This window comes from Colletotrichum gloeosporioides, assembly GCF_011800055.1.
Source record: "Colletotrichum gloeosporioides strain Lc1 chromosome Unknown consensus_120, whole genome shotgun sequence".
NCBI classification, from domain to species: Eukaryota; Fungi; Ascomycota; class Sordariomycetes; order Glomerellales; family Glomerellaceae; genus Colletotrichum; species Colletotrichum gloeosporioides.
Genome location: NW_025544765.1, coordinates 64,343 through 85,123, shown reverse-complemented (window position 1 = coordinate 85,123; position 20,781 = coordinate 64,343). Strand labels below are relative to the sequence as shown.

The 20,781-nt window shown below is 53.4% G+C and overlaps 8 protein-coding genes across 8 annotated transcripts; 4 read left to right on the top strand and 4 right to left on the bottom strand.

Moving 5' to 3' along the window:
• Positions 1-626: 626 nt before the first annotated feature.
• Positions 627-2,356, bottom strand: GCG54_00005393 (uncharacterized protein; the record flags this gene model as incomplete). Its single annotated transcript, XM_045405417.1, has 3 exons — positions 627-913; positions 968-2,137; positions 2,185-2,356. The coding sequence occupies 3 exons, from the start codon at positions 2,354-2,356 to the stop codon at positions 627-629; spliced, it is 1,629 nt and encodes a 542-aa protein (XP_045256142.1).
• A 691-nt stretch (positions 2,357-3,047) lies between these two features.
• GCG54_00005392 (NADH-ubiquinone oxidoreductase 19.3 kDa subunit) lies at positions 3,048-3,814 on the top strand (the record flags this gene model as incomplete). Its single annotated transcript, XM_045405416.1, has 3 exons — positions 3,048-3,063; positions 3,114-3,306; positions 3,364-3,814. 3 exons carry the CDS (start codon positions 3,048-3,050, stop codon positions 3,812-3,814), a joined length of 660 nt encoding a protein of 219 aa, XP_045256141.1.
• Positions 3,815-4,172: 358 nt separating this feature from the next.
• GCG54_00005391 (uncharacterized protein) lies at positions 4,173-5,240 on the bottom strand (the record flags this gene model as incomplete). Its single annotated transcript, XM_045405415.1, has 2 exons — positions 4,173-4,686; positions 4,750-5,240. 2 exons carry the CDS (start codon positions 5,238-5,240, stop codon positions 4,173-4,175), a joined length of 1,005 nt encoding a protein of 334 aa, XP_045256140.1.
• A 4,284-nt stretch (positions 5,241-9,524) lies between these two features.
• Positions 9,525-10,097, top strand: GCG54_00005390 (Biphenyl-2 3-diol 1 2-dioxygenase 2; the record flags this gene model as incomplete). Its single annotated transcript, XM_045405414.1, has 1 exon — positions 9,525-10,097. One exon carries the CDS (start codon positions 9,525-9,527, stop codon positions 10,095-10,097), a length of 573 nt encoding a protein of 190 aa, XP_045256139.1.
• A 932-nt stretch (positions 10,098-11,029) lies between these two features.
• GCG54_00005389 (uncharacterized protein) lies at positions 11,030-11,359 on the bottom strand (the record flags this gene model as incomplete). Its single annotated transcript, XM_045405413.1, has 1 exon — positions 11,030-11,359. The coding sequence occupies one exon, from the start codon at positions 11,357-11,359 to the stop codon at positions 11,030-11,032; it is 330 nt and encodes a 109-aa protein (XP_045256138.1).
• A 3,075-nt stretch (positions 11,360-14,434) lies between these two features.
• GCG54_00005388 (Bikaverin cluster transcription factor bik5) lies at positions 14,435-17,490 on the top strand (the record flags this gene model as incomplete). The annotated part of the gene is made up of 3 exons (XM_045405412.1): positions 14,435-15,196; positions 15,248-15,616; positions 15,667-17,490. 3 exons carry the CDS (start codon positions 14,435-14,437, stop codon positions 17,488-17,490), a joined length of 2,955 nt encoding a protein of 984 aa, XP_045256137.1.
• Positions 17,491-18,440: 950 nt separating this feature from the next.
• On the top strand, positions 18,441-19,114 carry GCG54_00005387 (Nucleotide triphosphate diphosphatase NUDT15; the record flags this gene model as incomplete). Its single annotated transcript, XM_045405411.1, has 3 exons — positions 18,441-18,555; positions 18,692-18,897; positions 18,962-19,114. The coding sequence occupies 3 exons, from the start codon at positions 18,441-18,443 to the stop codon at positions 19,112-19,114; spliced, it is 474 nt and encodes a 157-aa protein (XP_045256136.1).
• Positions 19,115-19,219: 105 nt separating this feature from the next.
• On the bottom strand, positions 19,220-20,033 carry GCG54_00005386 (uncharacterized protein; the record flags this gene model as incomplete). Its single annotated transcript, XM_045405410.1, has 3 exons — positions 19,220-19,279; positions 19,333-19,926; positions 19,980-20,033. 3 exons carry the CDS (start codon positions 20,031-20,033, stop codon positions 19,220-19,222), a joined length of 708 nt encoding a protein of 235 aa, XP_045256135.1.
• Between the last annotated feature and the right edge of the window lie 748 nt (positions 20,034-20,781).

The window sequence follows — 20,781 nt, the reverse complement described above, 5'->3', positions numbered from 1 at the left end:
CAATTGACTTCACAGCGACGCCTTGTTTTGCGAATTCAACGAGTTCCAGTTTTCCAACTGAGGCGGGTCTCGCTAGAGCAGTGATATCCTGCCGCGGAGTGAGTCGAAGGTCGGCCAAGCGCAGTTGGGAACTTCTAGGGGAGGTAAGTTACGAATAGCTCTGGTGACTTCAACAGCGCATTCACGATTGAGGAACCCGTGTTCCCAGTTGCGCCGGCTATGGCGACCCTGATCTTGTTGGCCATGGCTTCGTTTTGTTCCCTGTGGATGCGTGATGACTCCTGCGGATACAATGTCCAGCCGGCGAGACTGGTTAAATAGATGCCCGCAAGTTTCATCGAGACTTTTTTTGGGCACTTTATGAAATCAGTACGTCACGGTATTTCGGCCGAAGCTTAGCGTCGTGGATCGTCGCAAGTCTCGCGGTTCTTAACTTCGGCCGAAAATCGGTCGAATCTACAACGGGGGCCGCGAAGGTCCGCCACCAACAGTCCGGAACCGAATATGAGTGGATGGAATTATCTGATTGGCATTAAAGTGAGTATCATATGAATGTAAAGAACTTGTGACGGTTATGGAAGCTCCCGGGGCGATCCATGAGTCCACACATACCGTAGAGCCATTCACTAGCAGTATTCTCTGATAAAGCGGTGAAGATCTGAGAAGTCGTGCTTCGGGACGCGTTGCAGATACTCGCATTGCCCAGCCGTATCGGTGCCAGTGACTTCAATGATTTTTCTTGATAACAGTGCTAGACCGGGGCTGTTCCGTTCAACGCCTAGAGATCCAGGCTGTTTATGATGGGCTGCAGCGTTCCAGAGTGTCGTCCACCGATCGAGAGCCCGAAGCAAATTGATCCCTCTTATGTCATGCAGCGGAAATGTATGCAAATTGAAGATAATCGGTTGTAAGGCTAGGAGTTCATCAGGTCAGCCTAAACCTACACCAGAATCTTCTGCAAACTCACCAACAATGACCGCATTTAGGTGATGAAGGGTGAGTCGATCAAACGGGGGCACTGGCTCAATCGGCCACTCATTTTGCATCAGCCCAACTGTCAAATCTCCTAAACAGACGAATTCGTGTCCAGTCTCAAGCCTTAGCTGAATGAAGGTTTCTTCGGATTCCGCATCCCATAAAGCCTGATTACATGGAAGATGCCCGAGCGTCTCAGCATGCGACATTGACGGTGGCCTGTTGCAGAGCAAGGTCAACAGACTGTCCATAAAGAATGTCCACGTGGAAAGACGAATCAGCGTCTCTTGTCGGATGAAAGTTCTCCAGTCTTCCTCATCGTCGTGTTTCATCCTAGTGAGTCCAAAGTGCCGGAGGGAAAATACTAGTAGCGGGAGACGCTTGAAGATTATTACTCCCTTTCGACTCTCGTCAAAACATATCTGCAAGACTACGATCAGCAACGCAGCTTGAAGTATCTCGACGGTGGCCTCAAATTCAGCCTCTCGGAGATTGCTGTTGATGGAGCGTTCTAGTTGTTGAAAGATGTATGCGTCTGCAATGAGATAGAAGTCTTGTGCCTTCGCTCTGCTCCCGGCGACATGAGAAGAATAGTTGGAGTAGGCCGCGCCGTTGAGAGATATCGCCAACAGCAAAGGCAAGGAAGTTGTTTCGAGGTTGAAGGTTGGCCAATGTACGACTGGGTATTGATAATGCCGCTTCCGGGAGAACGCTTTGCAGAACGTATGAACCTGGTCACCGGAGAAGACCTCGTTGAATGACATGGGGTCAAAGCAACTAAGTTCCAAATCCAACGAAGCAACTTGCAGCAGTTCTTCATGAAGTTGAGCGATTCGTACGGCAAGTGCGTCGGTGGACGATGGCATGTTCAGGCCGCCAGAAGCATTGTACTCGGAGTACCCAAACACGTCCGCAGGTGCCGCCTCCGTCGGGTCCACGTCGAAACCTGGGTCCAAAAGGGTTGTGAAAAGAAGTGACGGATCGATGCAGTCGTCATATTCGGGTATTACGCTTGGACCGGGAGTTTTGTCGGTGAAAGGACCTTGAATGTCGACTTCTGGCACGGCGGCCATCTCCTGCTCAATCGCCTGGCCCCCTCGTGGACCCGTGAAGTTGAGGAAGAACGACAGCTGCGGCTGTTGCGTATCAGCAACTTGGGCCCCTGGGGCCTTTTTTCTGTGAGAGTCATCGCTGCAGAAGCGTTCGAACGTGCATTCAAGCTTCCGCGCTTTGCAATGACCGCAAGGGAGTTTCCCATCGCATTGAGATTTGATGCGGGAACATCGATCGCAGGCCCGAAGCTTCCGGCCTCGCTTGGCATCTGCAGGCAATGGCTGATTACCTCGCTTGTGACAGGATTTGGCGTGTCTACGAGCGCCATCGACTCGTTTGAAGGTTTTCCCGCAAAAGGGACAGGCGTGTAGCCCGGAAAGCTTTGCTGGTGTGGCGATGGGGAGGTGGCAGACCGGACAGTCTGCGGGCCTTGGAGACATGGACCCAGCGGTCTCGGTGATTGGACCGGCGCCCGCCATGATTCTGTACCTTTCCAGATACTAAGTAAAACCAAAGCCTTGAGCGTGGATTTCAAAGAGTGCCGGGCTGTTGTTCTGCTAGGCGTGGTGTGATGACAGATGCGACAAGGGGACGTTGGAGGGCGAAGACAATGAGTGTTTTTCCCGTGGCTGGAACCACTTACCCCACTGCCTATTACGGTAAAGCCCAATTCAGAGTCTTGAACATGCTAGCCCAGTTCTGACTTCAGATCATCACGAGAAGACAGTAGAAACTCGTTTCAATTGATAGGTAAGACTACTGAAAAGTTCGAGGAAAAAATTCGATACAAATTTGGCATCGATGTTGAGGAGTCAGGAGATGGACGCTGGGATATGCGCCACCTAATCGGACTGGGGTGTCTTTCTCTTCTGCGACCCTCGATGTGTGAATTTCCCGGCACGACGTCAGAAGTCAGCGTTCTTGGGCAACATTGCTCAAAACCTCTTAATTCTTTTCTTCACAGTTTTAAATCTTTTCAGAATACATCCTCACTTATCTTATCCACAGGAATGGCTACAATGTTACCGTCAAAAGGTGAGCATATCCATAAATCACATCCCGCTTACACATACTAAATCCAACAGTCCGTCTCGGGGGCGTACGCAACTGCCTCAACACCTTCGCACGGCATCGACCTATCATTTTCTACCCAAGCCGCAATCACAATCATGAGAGCCTTCGCTTCCAATCCAAGAGTGCTACTGCTCGCACGCCACCTTCTTCTCCTCTCGGTCTCTCCGCCGAACAGCGACCAACAAGCGTAGTTGAACATGTCCTGTACGACTCCATTCGAGCCACTTTCCGATACATGTTGCTGATGTAGCCGTGTCACAGTACCACCTTCGATCAGCTCGTCGCCTGGACACGCAATGGTTCCATGTGGCCCCTGACATTCGCCCTCGCCTGCTGCGGCATCGAGATGATGCACTCCTCCATGCCCCGCTACGACATGGACCGCCTGGGCATCATTTTCCGCGCTTCTCCGCGCCAGTCGGACGTCATGATTGTCGCCGGGACCGTTACGAATAAGATGGCTTCGGCTGTGCGGCAGTGTTACGACCAGATGCCGGATCCGAAGTGGGTGATTAGTATGGGTAGCTGTGCGAATGGCGGCGGATACTATTATTACAGCTACAGCGTAGTGAGGGGCGTGGACAGGATTTTGCCTGTTGACATATACGTCCCTGGGTGCCCACCGACGGCAGAGGCATTGCTATACGGTATCTTCCGATTGCAGAGGAAGATTCAGAAGGCGAAGGTGACCAGGATGTGGTATCGCAAGTAGACTGTGGAAGAAATTAGTCTGCCTGTTCGATGGCTCTTGGCTGCAATCAACATCTCTTTGTGTTAGCTCACGAGGGCAGCGAGAGAAAGGCACTCATGCATCTTGATGCGAATGAGGCCATGTGTATTGCTATGACTGTTAAATAGTAGGTATCGAAGACAAAGTGTTGGAAAAGTTTGATTGGCATTAAGGTAAAAGCAACATAAAACATAGATGCCTGGCTATGAACATGCTTCAGTGGTATAATAAACAATTAACGTCGCCAGAGCCTTTTATTCTCAGCCCGATCTCATTTCGTCTCATCTCCCTCATCGCAGGTTTATCAACCACAGCAACACCCCTGTCTCTTGTTGGCACATCATGACAAAGACAGCCAAGCAGCCTCAACATTGGCCTTCGGGTCCGGCGATCCCTTCGCACTCTTCAACCAGCAGTAGTTCTGGTCCGTACCCTGCTTGCCGGCAGTGACCCAGGCGACGCCGATGCACGGTCCGTCGGCACTCTGCGTCGTAACGCTCAATGCAGCACACAGGTTCATGCAGTCCTCCATCCTAGTCAATGGGATGTATCCCAAGTCGTTGAAAGGATAGTTCTTGCCACATTCGCGGACAAACTTCAGGTTGCTCCCGGGGACAGAGTACGTCTTATTCTCGGCAGACAGGTTCGGGCAGTTTGAGGTAGCCTCGCCGAAGATCGAGGAGGCTTGTTGGGGCAGGGGAATCGATGTGAAGCCGGTTGCTGTGGCGGATGCTGCTGCTGCCGTTGCTGAGGCGGTTCCAGAGGCAGTGTTTGATGCAGACGCTGAGGCTGTTGCCGCGGAGTTTGACGCTGCTGCTGAAGCTGATGCTTGTGTTGCTGATTGTTCCAGCTTACTTTGAGATGAGTCAGTGATGGTGTTCAGTAAGATGGAGAACAAACAGTGAGTATGAACTTACGCGTCGCATGTTTGGATGTATCCTGCATACTGCTGAGCAATTGTACCAGCAGCCGCCGACGCGCCAATTGTGCCGAGAAGGAATATCAACGCCAGCAACCCCATCCAAAACGTCGCCGCCCGGATGCCGCATACCCGCTTCTCTCCCTTCCCCGGAGGCGGAGCTGCCGCATAGTCTCCGCCGTACGCCGATGGTGTCGGTGCCGATTGTGGGTACGGCTGCTGTTGTTGGTACGGTTGTTGGTCGTATCCCGATGGGGGCTTGACGTTGTCTTGGTACGGCACGTAGTATCCTGGTCCGCCAGGTGCCGCAGTCTGGTAATGCCTGTCGTCGTTGTTGGCCACCTCCAGGCCCGCGTACTCGGCCGGCATCAGTCCTGCTTGGTACTTCGGGTCGCGAGAGTCGTCGGATGATGTTCGTGCGGAGGTGATGTTGGGTGCCAGCGAGGCTGGGTGGCCCTCCGGAGAGCTCGTCGGTCCTGATGTGGCCATTGTTGGCGAGTGTTCTTTTTGATTGACGACCTCGTCGCTTCTTCTTTTTTTTTTCTTTATCGCCTGGGTAAGACCACACACCTGGAAGAAAAGGGAAAGGGTTCGGATCTCAGGAACAGTCGGACGGATCAGAGAACAACGTGGTTTAAAGCCGACAACGAGCAACACGAGAAGGAAGCGCAACCTTGGCGTAGGATTTCACGACGCCACGGTATTGGTTTTGGGGGGTACAAGGTCTCATATAACATGCAATGGCACCCCAGGGCCCCCCGGCCAGGCTCTCAGTCTCGAAAGACGCAGGCTGCGATCCGTCGGCCGCTGTTGTCGCGATCGGCCGCTGGTGGGAAGAGCCAAAAGTCTGCCCTGTCCCACCAAGAGCACGACCGTCTTTGAGCTAATTGGGGGCTCGACCGGGGGTTCATGATGCTGTGTTGCACCCAGGCGAATTAGAATCCATGCACAAATGTCGAAAGACATGGCCTCAAACGGACTAGAGTCGCCAGCCTTGCAGAATACGGTTTTCTTTCCTCTCCATCGATTCTCAGGCACCCGGAATGGCGACCAATAGCATGAGGGTTTATACGCCAAACCTTTCTTGCCAGTCCAGCATCCTTGGCGCAAGCGGGCGCCCGCTAGCCAGGGGTAGATAATACGCACGATACTAAAGTGCAATTGGGGACCCGGCTCACGGTCAACGGTCGACAGAACACTGACCGATTCCGGGTTACGGGCCGTGCGTTCTCTGCTTCTGCTGCCTGCAAGTTGAGATGACAGGGTCGCTGGTGTGATGAAACTGCGTTCGATTTGGCAATGAGCTTCAAACTACCTTTGCCCGTTAGGGTGTTATTGGCGATGCTACCATAGCCGCCGTCGATAACAAGCTCGTCTCACAGAGAGACCTGGCTGGAAGGCTAAGCCACTGCCCTGCGGCCGGTTCCTTGGTTCCCGTTTTTGGTGGACAAAACGAAAATCTGCGCGGCAAGCTGAGCAATCACGGCGTCACACGAAGCCGGCGAAGCCTCCACGGAGACCCGGGGCTGAGATGCAGCACAACATCACTGTCCCGATAAGCCGGGATGGGTGTACGGCCATTGTTAGGGCTGAATGAGTGCTGCACGAGCTCTTGCTATCAAGCAGCTTGTCTGCGATCATGAAGGAGAGATCATTGATGCACTCAACGACGTCTTCAACATAAAACGTGGGAGCCTGATAATGGACGAGGGACCGTCCCAAATTTCATCGTTCATTCCCGCTGAAAGGCGAAGATGATGACATTCAGCGACCGCTCCACCGACAGCCCCAAAGCCGTGGGCCCAAGGCAGCAAAGATGCTCAGTCTCTTTTGCGGAATTTGCGGAGTTGATAGGGTCGCGACGCAACTGGAGACCGCTAAAACTGCTCTAGGCAGAAGGATTTGGACCCCTGCCGGCGACAAATTGTGAGAATCTCGCTAGATGAGACGCTTGCTTGCCGGTTTCCTGCACGGTCTTTTGGACTTCACCAAAGTCCCTTTTCTTCTGCCGCGGCGAACTTGTGAGCTTTCTTCCGGATTATTCATCAGGTGGGACGTTGTTAGCTTAACTCTAAAAGGTAATTCTTAAATCATGGCTGGGATTTGGAGTGCCGGTCAGACGAGATGGTAGGGAAGAACAGCGCATGACTCGATGCTGCTCAGTGGTTCGTCTTCGGAGTCCAAGTCCGAAAGACGTCTTCCCTGCAACTGAGTGTTCTCTCACGCGTGCGAGCTTGCTACACCTCTGCGTTTTTGAGTACAATTGATGGGAAGGATATCCCCTTGATGATTAGAAATTCGATTGCTAAAGCTCCAATTGCTATTCCAGTAAGGACAAGCACTCCTTAATACGTAGCTGCAGGTTTGGTCAACTTTGAGCGCTGACCACACCACCATCTCTTGCAGCTTACGGTGGTCCATGCCATCCCCGTACCCACGCGAGAGGGACTTCGGCTTTGAATGGCTCGATAAGTCACAGCGTGGTGTTGGAAGGTGAGAGCCTTGTAATCTCATTTCTCTATGTTGGTCACTTCAGGGCAGAATTCCTGCAAGGTGATCAACTTCCTTTCATGATTTCATCTAGGGTACGGTAACCGTATAAGTATGGCATGCAGGCCCTCAGAGCCACATCGTGGAGCGTTGGCAAGGCTCTGACGACGATTATCCTGTAGAAATTGTTGTTGATTTGTTATTGCGTTTACCGAGCGGCGGGTTCGTCTCGGGCATAACAGCGCAAGAAGTAGTCTTGGGCCGGAGGTACTTGCCATCCATGGCGCAGTCGCCAACAATATGCAGCATAGCCACCGGCAACCAACATGGCCACCCACAACCAACATGGCCAAGAAGATCGGACATCAGCAAGACCACGTTTGAAGTTGAATTCTCGAAACCAAAATACCGTATACAAGTTACAAGGCCAGGTAGCTCAGGTGGTAGAGCAGCAACTTAGTTCCGGTCGCAGGTCGCGTGTTCAACTCATGCCCTGGCCGTCCTTCCTTTTGATTATCTGTCAAAATTGAAGAAACATCAGATGCAGTGTCATCTCTCGCATACAAGGCCAGGTAGCTCAGGTGGTAGAGCAGTGTAACCTTAGATTCACAGGTCGCGTGTTCAACTCATGCCCTGGCCGTGTTCATTTTTGGGGTATGTCTTTTGAGAGGACAACATCCACTGCACAAATGAGGTGGTGTCCAGATATTTCAGGAGCCAAGTCAATCAGGCAGCGACAGAACCACTCATTTTTAGTCATATAAATAAGTTCACAGTCGTTGTCTTTCATCTAGGGTGCAAGATCAAGTAGCTCAGGTGGTAGAGCAGCATCCCTGTTCAAGATGCCGGTCGCGTGTTCAACTCATGCCTTGGTCGATTTCCTTTTTGGATATTCCTCTCAAGGAAACTTCTACCCGACAATCGCCGATCAGTCGTTTGCATTTGAGGTATAATACCAAGCATCGCAGGCGGTAGAGCAGCGATTTAATTTCGAGCGCAGGTCGGGTGTTCATTTCGTGCCTTCTTCATTTCTTTCTCCTTTTTGTGTGTACACTTAGATAACTAATCATCACGACACTTAATCCTCAGTATTGTTCCGGTCACATCCCGACCATATTGTGTAGAAGGGTAAGGCAAAGGCTTGAAAGATATTTGCCACCATCATCTAGGGGGAAGTACGATGCAGGTGGTACCCGTCCACATACTACAATCGGAGAATATATCAATCGCCAACGGCGCTTGGAAACTTGCGGCACCCATGTGAGCGGGACGAAAACTATGATGACTTACTTGGTGTGTTTAGCATTGGGAGTGTACTCGCAAGTTGCTGCACGCACGTTGATCAATCTTGAAGTTAAACAAAGGCAACCTATGAGACGAGCGCCGTTGGAGTGAAGAGATTCTTATAATCGGTATACTTCCCGTTGACGACGCAGTGACAAAGGTAATATTGGCAGCTCATTGCAGTAGGCTGAACCACCCCTAACTCCCCGAAACCGAATCTTGGACGTGAGTTATCCACTCAACGTCGTCGGGTCCATCACAGCAAGTAATTACTCGGAACTTGGAAGCCAAATGGGGAACCGTGAAACTCCAACCCAACAAACGCCGACTGATATCCTGAAAGACGTCGTAAATGAGTAAGTGACCGCCGTGGCAAACGGAAACTCGGGCCTCGCGAGCCCGTGTATCCCCGAATGCCGCGCAGAGAGCTCGGTCCCGTCATCCCATCTCTGAGCCCTCAGAAAACATCCCATAATCCGGGGTAGAGAAACGCGCTCGAGTCGCAACAGCACCAATCCATCGCGCAGAACCTGGAGTGATTGGGCAGCAGCGACGCCCGCTTTGAACAGTGCGTCCTCCCAGATCAACTAATACTCCAAGTCAGCCACCAGCTTTTAGGGTCGTGCACTGGGCGGACGTCCGACGCGGCTGATCATGCAGCCGACAGCACAGCGCAGGAGGAGCAGATCTACGTGGCTCGGAGGCCGAAAAGAACGGCGCCGGGACGTAAGAGAACTCCTAGAAGACATTGGACGAATGAATTCGTGCAGCGTGAGACAAGAATGTCGTGAAACGTAATCGGTCCCGGGGCGTGATTCGTCCCGTTTGTTGAACGCCACGCGTGAGATGGCGGGCTTATAAGCTGCGAACCTCCCCCGCAACTCTAATCTGCTAGCTTAAGCAGACTTACATGTGGTTTCCATCTCTCATACGACGTCAAACCAACCGTCATTCTTATTAGAGATCACATATTACATCTCTCATCCCATATCAACAACCATGGCCATCGCACCGTCAGGGGTCAGCCGGCCCTCCGAACTCGCCCACCTCGTCCTCCGCACGAACAACGCCAAGCGGCTCGTCGATTTCTACACCAAGTTCCTCAACGCGCGCGTGGTGCACGGCTCGGAGCTCATCACGTTCCTGACGTGGGATCACGAGCACCACCGCCTCGCGATCCTGCAAGACGCGACCGCGACACCGCGGCCCGAGAACAGCTGCGGCATGGACCACTTCGCGCTGACGTTCGACTCGCTCGGCGCGCTGCTGACGTCGTACCGCGCGCGCAAGGAGATGGGCTTCGAGCCGGCGTACTGCGTGCACCACGGCATGTCGACGAGCATGTACTACCGTGACCCCGACGGGAACAAGATCGAGACGCAGGTGGACGCGTACGAGAAGCCCGAGGACGCGGTGGCGTTCATGATGAGCGCGGAGTTTGCGAAGGACCCGCGTGGGCCAAGGTTCGATCCGGACGAGATGTTGAGGAGGTTCGAGGCGGGGGAGGACGAGAAGACGTTGATGGTGAGGGGGGCGGTGGCGCCTGTGAGTGAGGTGCAGGCGACTGCCTAAGGAAGATTGGCATTTGACTTGGCATGTGGGGTTGTGATTGAGGGTTTTGCATCGGTGGTCGTTGACGATGATGGCATTTATGATGGGTAACTGAGGGCTGAAACCATGATGAAGATTCAGAATAAAACCAAGTACTTTTCCATGCCGTGCTCTATCTGGAAATAATGCGATCAATCAGTTGGTCGTTTGCTACACTCGCAGACTTGAGCTGTAGCCGCGAAGGAGACGCCTGGTAGAAACTGCGGGCTTTGAATGAAGACTCCTTTCCAGTGCTACACGAGACACCTCAAACGTGTCAAAGCCGGATTAGCAGAGGCCGTCTGTATAGGAGCTTGACAGTGTTTGGCTGTAATAGGATCAATACGATGCCGCAGCGAAGGTTTTGTCCGAGTGATGACCTGCAAAGTTCCTGAGGTTGTAAAGAATGTCGTCGAATTAAGCCTTGAGTTCTTACGGGTTACGCATCACCACTTGTAAGACCAAATGATACGTTGGAACTAGTGAGTTCGCTGGTTATTATGATGTCAGTGCTCCAGGCCACCAGACATGCATGCCAGAGCAGCCCATGGACCTTCTCACCCATACCGATGATATAACGCGGGTGAACACTTGGTCCCATGTGCGCGCCAATGGTGTCAAGACAGAATGTATGCAACGTTGGTCTCAGCTGTTTATGATTTATACGTAAAGACAGAATGTAATTTATACTGTAGAAGCTCAGACAAGTCGTTGTCCAGGTATCCAAGGCTTTCCACTCAACGTTAAATCAACGTAATCCATCAGTCAGCCGCTTTGTCGTTCAGGTGCGGCCAGACCACCCGCCGCCCGGAGGTTGCGCGAGAGGGGTGAGCAGGGTGATCCGGCCTCGAGGCATCTTTGCAGTGTCCAAATGCCTTCCATTATCCTAGCCGCCCGACGCCCGAGTGGACCGGTTAAATCTGGCAGCTGATGGAGCCCCATTGGTTCTTGGTTGCGCTGTACCAAACCGTGTTCACAACACCGGCGGTGCAGCCGGAGCTGCCAGTGAATTGCCAAACCATCTCCCCGTTAACTTCGCCGCAACTGGTGGCGCTCTTGCCACAGGCGCCATAGCCGTTTAGGTTGTCCCACAGGCCGCCACACTTTCCGGGGATGTCGACGACGCCGGTGGCCCGCACTTGCCAGATAGGGATGGCCCTGTTGCCGAAGTTTTTGCAGGAGGCCGCGGAGGTAAAGGGCGTCATGGCCGCGACGATCAAGCCAGCTGCGGTGGTGAAATGCATTGTGATGTTGGGGGGTTTAGCGTCTTGAGTTGAGGAGCTCGAGAAGTGGGAGTCGTAAGGTGAGAAGATGAGGGTTGCTTGTTGTGTGATGAAGTTGAGGTGAGTGAGGAGGGTGAGATGTGAATCGACAGAGGCAGAAAAACGGTTGTTTATATATCCTGAAGACTTCACTTACAAGCAAGAGAAAGTCTCAATGTCTAAGTGAATCCGACTCCGAGTCCCCATAACTCCCCCTAGCCAACAATCCTCATGCGGTGCCTCGTAACAGTTTTGATCTTTTGTATCGGCGTTTTGATCTTTTGTATCGTATTGCAATTAAGTTTCTCCACATAGTTGTGGAAAAGAGTTGTGGATAATTCGGCTGCCTAACGTGTGTCCGGGTTCCTTCAAGCCTGTCAGGGTCCGAGGTCCACTCAGTGGATAGACGATGCTAGACCGCCATTATCACTGATGCGTTTAACACAACATAGCTTCACTTGATCGTACTATAATAGTGTAACACGATTTACCAAAGATCCTTTAGAACATGATAAATGACGGAGAATCATTACTTCAAACAGATGGCGTACTTACTTTGGTCACGCTCGGAGCTGGAGCGCCCTCCCGAAGGACGAAGCTGCGAGTCATGTCGAAGTCAGATAGTTCATCGTGAGATGCCTCATCGCAGACCGTGTTCCAGTGTCAGCTGTGCTGGCATCAAACGCTTCGCTAAATGACAATTGAAGCCAAGGGTAAAGAAATAAAAGGCTTGCACGGCGTATCGACTCAGAAAAGTTGGATGCGTTACTCTCCTTCTGTCCATCGAATTCTCCAACTTTGCCTACCAGTCTCGCTTCTTGTGGGTGCCCCGGTCATACTCGATGGCTTTGGCCACGGCGACATATTCTTAAGGGGCGGTACACATCGTGCTTTGGGCCTTTGGTGGTTCTGGGTAGTTTTATCCCGAGGAATCGCGAAAATCTGAGCTGCAACGAAGAAGGGTTCTCTTTGTGCGTGTTTGAAGGATCCAATTGAGTCTGACAGCATTCTGGAAACTTTATTAAGCACTACTGAGTGCACTGACAGGGAAGTTGCTCACCTATTCACCCGTTGACGCTGATCACCCACGAGCTTGGTAAACCGTAAAAGCAGTCATTTCAGGGTGAGGAGGTGGGTAACGTGATTGGACTTGACAAGTTGATCAGCAAAGTGTAACGCCACTAGAGAGTGGATTGTGTTCCGAGCTGTCATGTGGCTTGAATTCCATCAGATAACCGTATTGGGGCTGTGTCCTAACCTCTTACAACTTTCCAGTCGTCGAATCAAGATAGACTTTGATCCCATAGTGATCCTTGACAGGTCACCGATCCCAAAGATTAGAGTTGTCTTGAATTCTGTGCTGAGCCAGGATCGCCTGACTACGGAGTTGTGGCCGAGGGGAGTCTTGAGACGTACGAACAATCTTTATTTAGCTTACAAAGAAAAGATTTCAACAAGGAGATGTGCTTTGCGGCGCAGGTATCGGGATAAGTTGATGGGGAGGCCTGGGCACCCTTCACGTCAGGAACACTCACCAGGGCGAGTTCAGAACAAACTTTCTGTATGGGATTTTCTCGTGAATCAGCTCTCCATGGCCCACATTCAATAACATCGAATTTGAGACCTCACTGAATGCATCATAGCAGGGGACATGGGTTGAGTTGCACGTTGCTGAAGCTCCCCTTTCCAGAAACGTTCTCTGTCAATGTTGTTACTCGGCACAGCTTGCCAATGTGACCCTGTTCAGCATGTGTTTCGCCTCCGCCTACTGCATATGCGGGGTATCATTTGGTTGAAAGCTGGGAGTTCCCTGATCGCTCTCAAAGGATACGCCGGGCAACGAGAGTGGATTGGTCGGATTCTGAGACTGATTCAATATCGATGGCATCATTCTCTGCTGATAAAGCTTGGACAAGCAGACGCGAATTTCGAGCTGCATCCATGATTCCATGCACCGACGATAGACAGAGAGGGAAATTCGAGAACAGTAAATGGACCGCGACGGGTATGGAGTTCGGGCGACACGAGAACGACATCAGCAACAAACTGGTCAACAAGGTTAGCTATGCGTCATACGCAGATTTGCGCTAGCCGTTGCGAAGTTTGTGCAAGCTTGGTAAGCCTGGACTGGGCTGGGCTGGGCAAGTCTCAGAAGGCGCCGTTCTCGGAGTTATCGGGGGTTGCAGGCCGCGGTCGCGTCAATGACGAGAATCGTCTCAAGTTTCGAGCTTGAACCGGACAATGGCCTGTGTGTTTATGTTTTCTGGTCTGACATGAAAAAGTTGAAAATTTTGGCGGATATTGAAGTTCGTAGGTGAGAGGCTGATCCGAGTCTCTCAACGTTGGCCGAGGCCAGCTAGGGAGCATCCGAGGATATCGGAAGCTGCTCTCGCCTCACCGAGCCGTCACCGGTCGTCGGTCTGCCATGTGAGTCAGGGTCTTCTCGGTGTGTCAAGGTGAAGACCGGGTCACCGAATGCGGCATCGGGGCACAGGTGAGATGGCCAATGGGAAGGCTCACATTCAAAGCCGGCCGATCATAGGCGCGCCGGCATGAAGCTCCGACCTCTCGGGGCCCACTGCGCTGTTTGCACTGATGTGACGCTGGGCTCAGAGTGTCCCGCAGCGCTCCCGCCTCCCCCACTTTCGACTCACACTGGGACCTTTTTTTCCCAATCAACAGCGAGCGTCGGCGTGCTTTCGTTCTGCCAATACAGCAGCCCCAACACTCGTCACCACCACAAACTGCACCTCACTCAACACCAACATACTCTTTTCCTTGGGTTTTGGTTTTCCTTGACGTCCTCGCGGGTCCGGATAATGCCAGCAGAACCCATTTAGCCGCGCAACGACGCCTCACGTCTCGCCGTGGGTAAGCAGCCAAGAGCGCAAAGAGCCGCCGTCGCAGGATCGAATCCCACCATTTGTCAGCCCCAAAGCGTCCCGAACTTGTGTCACACCTCGAGTCGATTCCCTCAGATCCAAACCTTTGTGATCCCTCTCCTCTCCGCCGCCCCTCGACAGCCCTCGCCGCACAGATCGGCCCACGAAGCCAGCCATGGAGATGGAGCACTTCTCGCCAGCAAGCCAGCAGTCGAATCCCACGACTCCTGCGACCACCGTCAATAACAACCCCCAGCACTCGCCTGCCTCCCCGACCACCTCTACCGCGCCAGACTTCCCCGCCCTCAGCCGCCATGGCGCAACATCTATACCCCCCGACCAGCCTGTCGCCATGACGGCGTCGGGCCAGCCTGCCCTCAATCCGCGCAGCTGCGTCACCTGCCGAAGGCGAAAGGTCCGCTGCGACAAGCAGATGCCGTGTAGCAACTGCCGCCGCGCCGTCATCCAATGCATCTTCCCCGCCCCCGGCCGCGCTCCCCGCCGACCACGCCCAAAGGACCCCAACGCCCCGCCAAAGAACTCGACCGAGCGCGAGGTGGAGCTGATGAAGCGGTTGCGCAAGCTGGAGGGCATCGTCGAGGAGCTGAGCGGCCAGATCGAGGTGGAAAGCGGCCCCGGAAGCAGCGGCGGGCGCCAGAACTCGAGCACCGGCAACTCTCCCGAAACCACAGGCCACGAGGCGCCTTCAGAGCGGGGGAATAGGACGTTTACTGCTGCGCAATTAAATGCGATAAGGGAAGGAATTGCGGACGGGGCTGCTATGCAGAAGAAGTTGGACGCAATCGAAGAAAAGACAAGGGGGATGGAGCCCAAGGCCGCGAGCGTCAGCAAGTCATTTGGCCGCTTGGTGTTGCACGACAAGGGAAAGACGAGCCGATACGTGAGCAGCGCGTTTTGGTCCAAGCTGAATGATGAGGTGAGTCGGTCGAGAGCCGTCATGTTTCGTTAGCTGACGAGGGTATTACAGCTCGACGAACTTCGAGAACGGGCGCGCATCCTCGACGAAGAGTTCAGCGACGAGTCTGACCAGGAAGACACACCGGATCACTCGCCTCTGCACGCCGTCGACGCATCGACCGATCATCACGCATTTATACTGGGATACCGATCTTCGGATGTTGACTTGCGCAAGCTGCATCCACTGCCGTCGCAAATACCCTTCATGTGGCAGGTGTACCAGGAGAACGTGGAGCCGTTACTCAAGATTCTGCATATTCCTACGATGGAAAAACTCATTCGCGACATGCGACGCAACATGGACGATCTTACGGCCGGTCACGAGGCTTTGTTGTTTTCCATCTATTATGCCGCCATTACATCCATGGAAGACGAGGAGGTTTGTGCCTCTCCTTTCGACACACTGGCTCCAGCTAACCACCAAGCTAGGTCGAGAAGAACTTTGGCTCCAAGAAGGACGAGATGCTATCGCAGTACCGTTTTGCGCTCGAACAGGCCCTCGCAAAGGCCAATTTCCTCAACACCTCGGATATCGTGGTGCTGCAAGCCTTCGTCCTATTCCTCACCCTTGTACGCCGCCAAGACGACACAAGATTCTGCTGGACGCTCACTGGGCTTGCAATCCGCATGGCGCAAGGAATGGGCATCCACCGCGACGGAACAAACTTCAACCTCCCGCCTTTTGAAACAGAAATGAGGCGCCGCCTGTGGTGGGCCATCTGCACCCTCGACCTGCGTTCTGCCGAGGAACTGGGTAGCGATCTTACCATTATCGACCGCTCCTTTGACACGGAGCTGCCGTCCAACCTTAATGATTCGGATATCGATCCAGGAATGATCGAGCCGCCAACCCCACGCCAAGGCAGGACGGATTGTGCGGTTTCACTTGTTCGTTACGAGATTTGCGCCTTGTCGAGAAGGCTGCACACCGTCGGCTCGGCAATGGCGGGTGTCTGTCCGCGTGATGCGTCCTCTACCCTCGAACAGCGCGAGAGCAAGCTAATCGAAGTTTACAACCGCGTCGAAGAGAAATTCCTGCAACATTGTTTCACGGATGACGACCCGCTGTTCTGGATGGCGGCCATGATCGCCCGCGTGATCATGGCCAAGATGAGCCTGGTCATCTACCAACCCATGCTATTCCCCGGCAACGGGACCGAACTATCAGGCGAGATTCGCGACAGACTTTTTGTGTCAGCAATCGAAATTGTCGAGTATAATTATATCCTAAATACTGACCCTCGCTGCCGTCAGTGGCGGTGGCTTTTCCAAACGTACAGACAATGGCATGCTATTGCGTACATCCTCATGGAGGCCGGTCGCCGCCCGTGGTCAGCCACCTCTGAGCGTGGCTGGGAGGCAGTCAACAAAACCATTAGATTCGATCAGGACCCTGGTGAGATAGCCAAGATGGCAGACCACATGGCTGTGTGGATGCCGCTGCGAAAACTCAGCGCGAAGGCCACGAAGCATCGCGAGGCTGAGATTGCCCGTCTGCGAGCAAACCCCGAGGCCGCCCGCCAGCTCGACGTCGAAGACCGCATGGACACGATCCCGGCCAGACTGGGCCCGGTGCCCGGCATGGAGAGCCAACAACAGGCGATTCGCACCCGATGGAGGAAGCTCTGTGGGGTTCGGGCAGATTTCCCCATGACACAACCGCCACCCGCCGAACGGAGGAATCCGAGTAATGAGAGGTCCACGGTGGACCCATATCCTCAACCCAAACCTGCCGGAGAGCCCGTCAACATGTTCTCCGGCCAGGTGGTTATGCCCGACGAAGACTCGGAGCTTGATACGGTCATGATGTCCCGAGCGGGCTTCACGTCCAGCGAGATGTGGGAGTACATCTATCCCACCGCGCAGTCCATGGCCGCAGACCCGAACAACACACTTTTCCCGCCCAGCGCGATCCAGCCGCCGGCAACGCAGCCACCCATGGTCACGACGGCCGTACCCACGCCGGCTATTTCCAACAACACCCAAATGACCGACGCCGAGCGGAGGCAGAGGCAGCAGGCCATCGCCGCCACGTCCCAGCCGCAGATCGCGTCGTCTCTCAGCGACAACCAGCCGCCGTGGCTGTGGTCCGACCCGTTCACGTCCATCAACAACCGCTTCGACGACGTGCCCATGGACACGATGGATGTCAACATGGATAATCTGGACGACTTCAACTGGCAGAACTGGCAGGAGAGTATCAAGGGGTTCGAGATGGACCCGGAGAATATGCCGGCCAAGGGGGCCTGGTAGAGGGGGGTGAGTTCTTTGGAAATGTCTCCTCTCACGCGACGGCCCTTGGAAAGGCTATGTAATGATACCCACTGCAAGCAGAGGTAATGAATGAATGATGAGATGTATTTTTACCATGTCGATGCCATCTACAACGCCCAATCTTGTGCCACCAACTACTTCACCGACATCCCTCCTGCCTAACCACCAACCACTTTACGACCCTTACCACCCGCATACAGAAAAAAAAAACTCTATCACGATCCCCAGCCGGAAAGCAAAAAGAGATGGACGATCAGGGAATCGAACCCTGGACCACTCACATGCTAAGCGAGTATTATACCACTAAACCAATCGCCCAATGCTCATGATTTCGCCCGGACTTGAACCGGAGACCTTCAGTGTGCCAGGCGAGGGCATTCGGAGAATGCGCTCGATCTGTTAGACTGACGTGATAACCAACTACACCACGAAACCATTTCTTGTTGTGGAGGAAGCAGGGGGAGATGGTTTTGAGGGTGGGCGACGGAGCGATGGTGGAGTCCACTTTGGAGCGGGACGGATTTGGTTCGAGATGGGGTAGTGCAGGATGTAAGGTGGATGTTTGGATGTGTATGAAGCTTTGGTAATTGTGAGTGTGAACGAGTTTATATAATTTAATGTAGAATAAGAATGAGTGAGAGGGTTTAGAACTTGAGTGAGATTTGACAAGGCTCGCAGGCTGTTTCCCGCGAAATAGCAGGCAGCCACAGTGAGTCTGCCGTGGCGGTGCGGTGGTGCAGGGGGGCTGGTTGCAGTGAGGCACACTCGGTCTCTCACTGGCCCAATCTCACTGTTCTGGTACAACCGATGTGACTCAGTGAGTCCTTTAAAACATCAACTCACCACCCTGTATCTGGGCATTGATCACTCAACGAGCCCTCTTTTCATTCTTCTGATATACACAGTCAGTGAGTTTCTTTGGCAAAAAAATGTCTGTCACTACAATCAATCCCTTCGCGAACCCGCGCATCGGCGTCGCGGCGATCGTCCAGCGCAAGGACGGCAAGATCGTGGTTGGGAAGCGGGAGAGTAGCCACGGCGCAGGTAACGTCAACCCCCTCTCAGATACCGGCTACTGAAGATTCCTCACTTCCAGAAGTCCCGAGGAATTATCTCTGTTCCTATGCCCTCTCATTTGGCCCACGGTAATTAGGTGCCGACGTCGCTGACCAATGTGCAGGGACATGGCAGCTCCCCGGCGGCCACCTCGAATTTAAAGAGTCCATTTTCGGCTGTGCGGAGCGCGAGACGCTGGAGGAGACACAGCTCAAGGTCAAGGCGAGCAAGATTGTCGGCGTGACGAATGACGTGTTTGAAGAGCTGGGGAAGCATTATGTGACGCTGTTTGTGAGGTGCGAGATGGAGGATGAAGAAGCTGAGCCAGTTGTGAGACCACCCTTCTTCAAGTCATGCTAGGATATTATTATGTGTGTTTGCTGATGATGGGCAGAACCTTGAGCCGGAAAAGTGCTCGGGATGGTACTGGATGTCTTGGGATGAGGTTAGAGAAATCAACGCAAAGGCGAAGGATGGAGGTGGGATGAAGCTGTTCATGCCATTGGCGCATCTTGTTGAAGAGAATTCCAATATTGAGAGTGCATGAGATCTATCTTTCGCATAGAAGAGGACATCTATAGATCTTTTGCGCCCAGTCTGAGTCGACTTTCTATGAAGCCAGCCTCGACCCCCTACCGAAACCTGATATGCATCATGAGCTCTTGGCCTCTTCCAAATCCTCATCCGTGTTCTTCGACGCATTTCCCGAGAGCTATATCTCAAAAGTCAGCAATACCCCCCAATCACTCAAGACGCCAAACTCACCCCAATCAGCATCCTCTTATCCCCAGGCACAACCATCTCAAAAGCATCATTAATAACCCCATACTCAAAATACCCCAGCCGCGCAATCGGATTCGTCTTCCTCACATCAATCTTGCCATCCGTCAACGCCCACTCGTCCACATGCACCCCCACCACCCGCCCAAACACCACATCCACCGTCCCCATCGGGCCCTTGCCCGGCAGCCGCACCGTCTGCACGTACTCGCACTCGAACCGCACCGGCGACTCCTTCACCATCGGCACCGGCACGCGCAGCCCGCGCGAGAAGGTCTTGGCGAGCTCCGCGCGCGCGAACTCGTCCTCGTCGGGCGGCACGGCCTCCGCGGTGACGTTGACGGCCTCGCGCAGCGCGTAGGTACACAGCTGCCAGCAGAAGACGCCCGTGGCCTCGATGTTGTTGACGGTGTCCTTGCGGGTCTGCGTGGCGTCGTCGGGGAGGGTTTGGTTGGCGGAGAACATCACCATGGGCGGGTCGAAGGTGACATTGGTGAATTGGGAGTAGGGGGCGAGGTTATGCTGGCCGGTGGGGGAGGTGGTTGAGATCCAGCCGATTGCGCGGGGGACGACGCAGGCCTGGGGTGGGAGGTTAGTGCGTGAGATGGAGATTGGGAGGGTGTGGTTTCTACTTTGAAGGGGTCGTGGGGGAGACCGTGGTCGTTTACGCCTGGGTTGTAGTACATTGTTGCGGTGTTAGCTGTGTTTGGGAGTTCTAGCGGCTCTGTGTGTAAGTGACAGACGATCCTTGCCGGTCGGTTTGAAGGTCACTGCGGCTCACTCGTTCTTGGCGGTTTATTTATGATAGAGCATAGAGAACGAAAGTCCCATTGCGCTGACCTCGGATCCGGATTACGTCACTTGTGAAGCACGGTCGGGGAGTTCGGAGAGTACGCGCTTTCGGTGTTTTCGGCTCCTCGGCACGTTTGACGGGGAATGAATTGGGACTTTCGATCGAAGGAATTCGCTTCATTTGGCCTTGTTTGATTCGCTACTTGCAGTATCTTCTTCGTGAACTCAGCTCCGAATTGGTTCCGGCCCTGTTTGTAAATTAGGCAGCGGCAAACGTCGTGAGACTTTATCACACGCCATGTTAGCCCTTAACCCATCAATTTCCCTCCCGTCATCTGGGAGACAACTCTTAGTTTTCGGAAAAGCTCAAAGGAGTATTTCCACTAATCTGAGAAGAATGTAGTCAGGTGTGGTGTTTGGTAAGCTAGGAAGGATTCTCTGAGTGATTCTCTGAGTGATGACGAAAGGCAAGGCCGAGTTACCGATGATTGACCATTGAGCTTTCATCTTGTACATGTTAGACTACGAACGCCTCCCTCAGTCAGGCTGTTCAGTATGTACATGGGCCTATCTCTTAACTATGCGGTCTATTAAGATTACGATACAGGTTTGACGTCGACGTGGTGCCCTTTCGAACGGTTC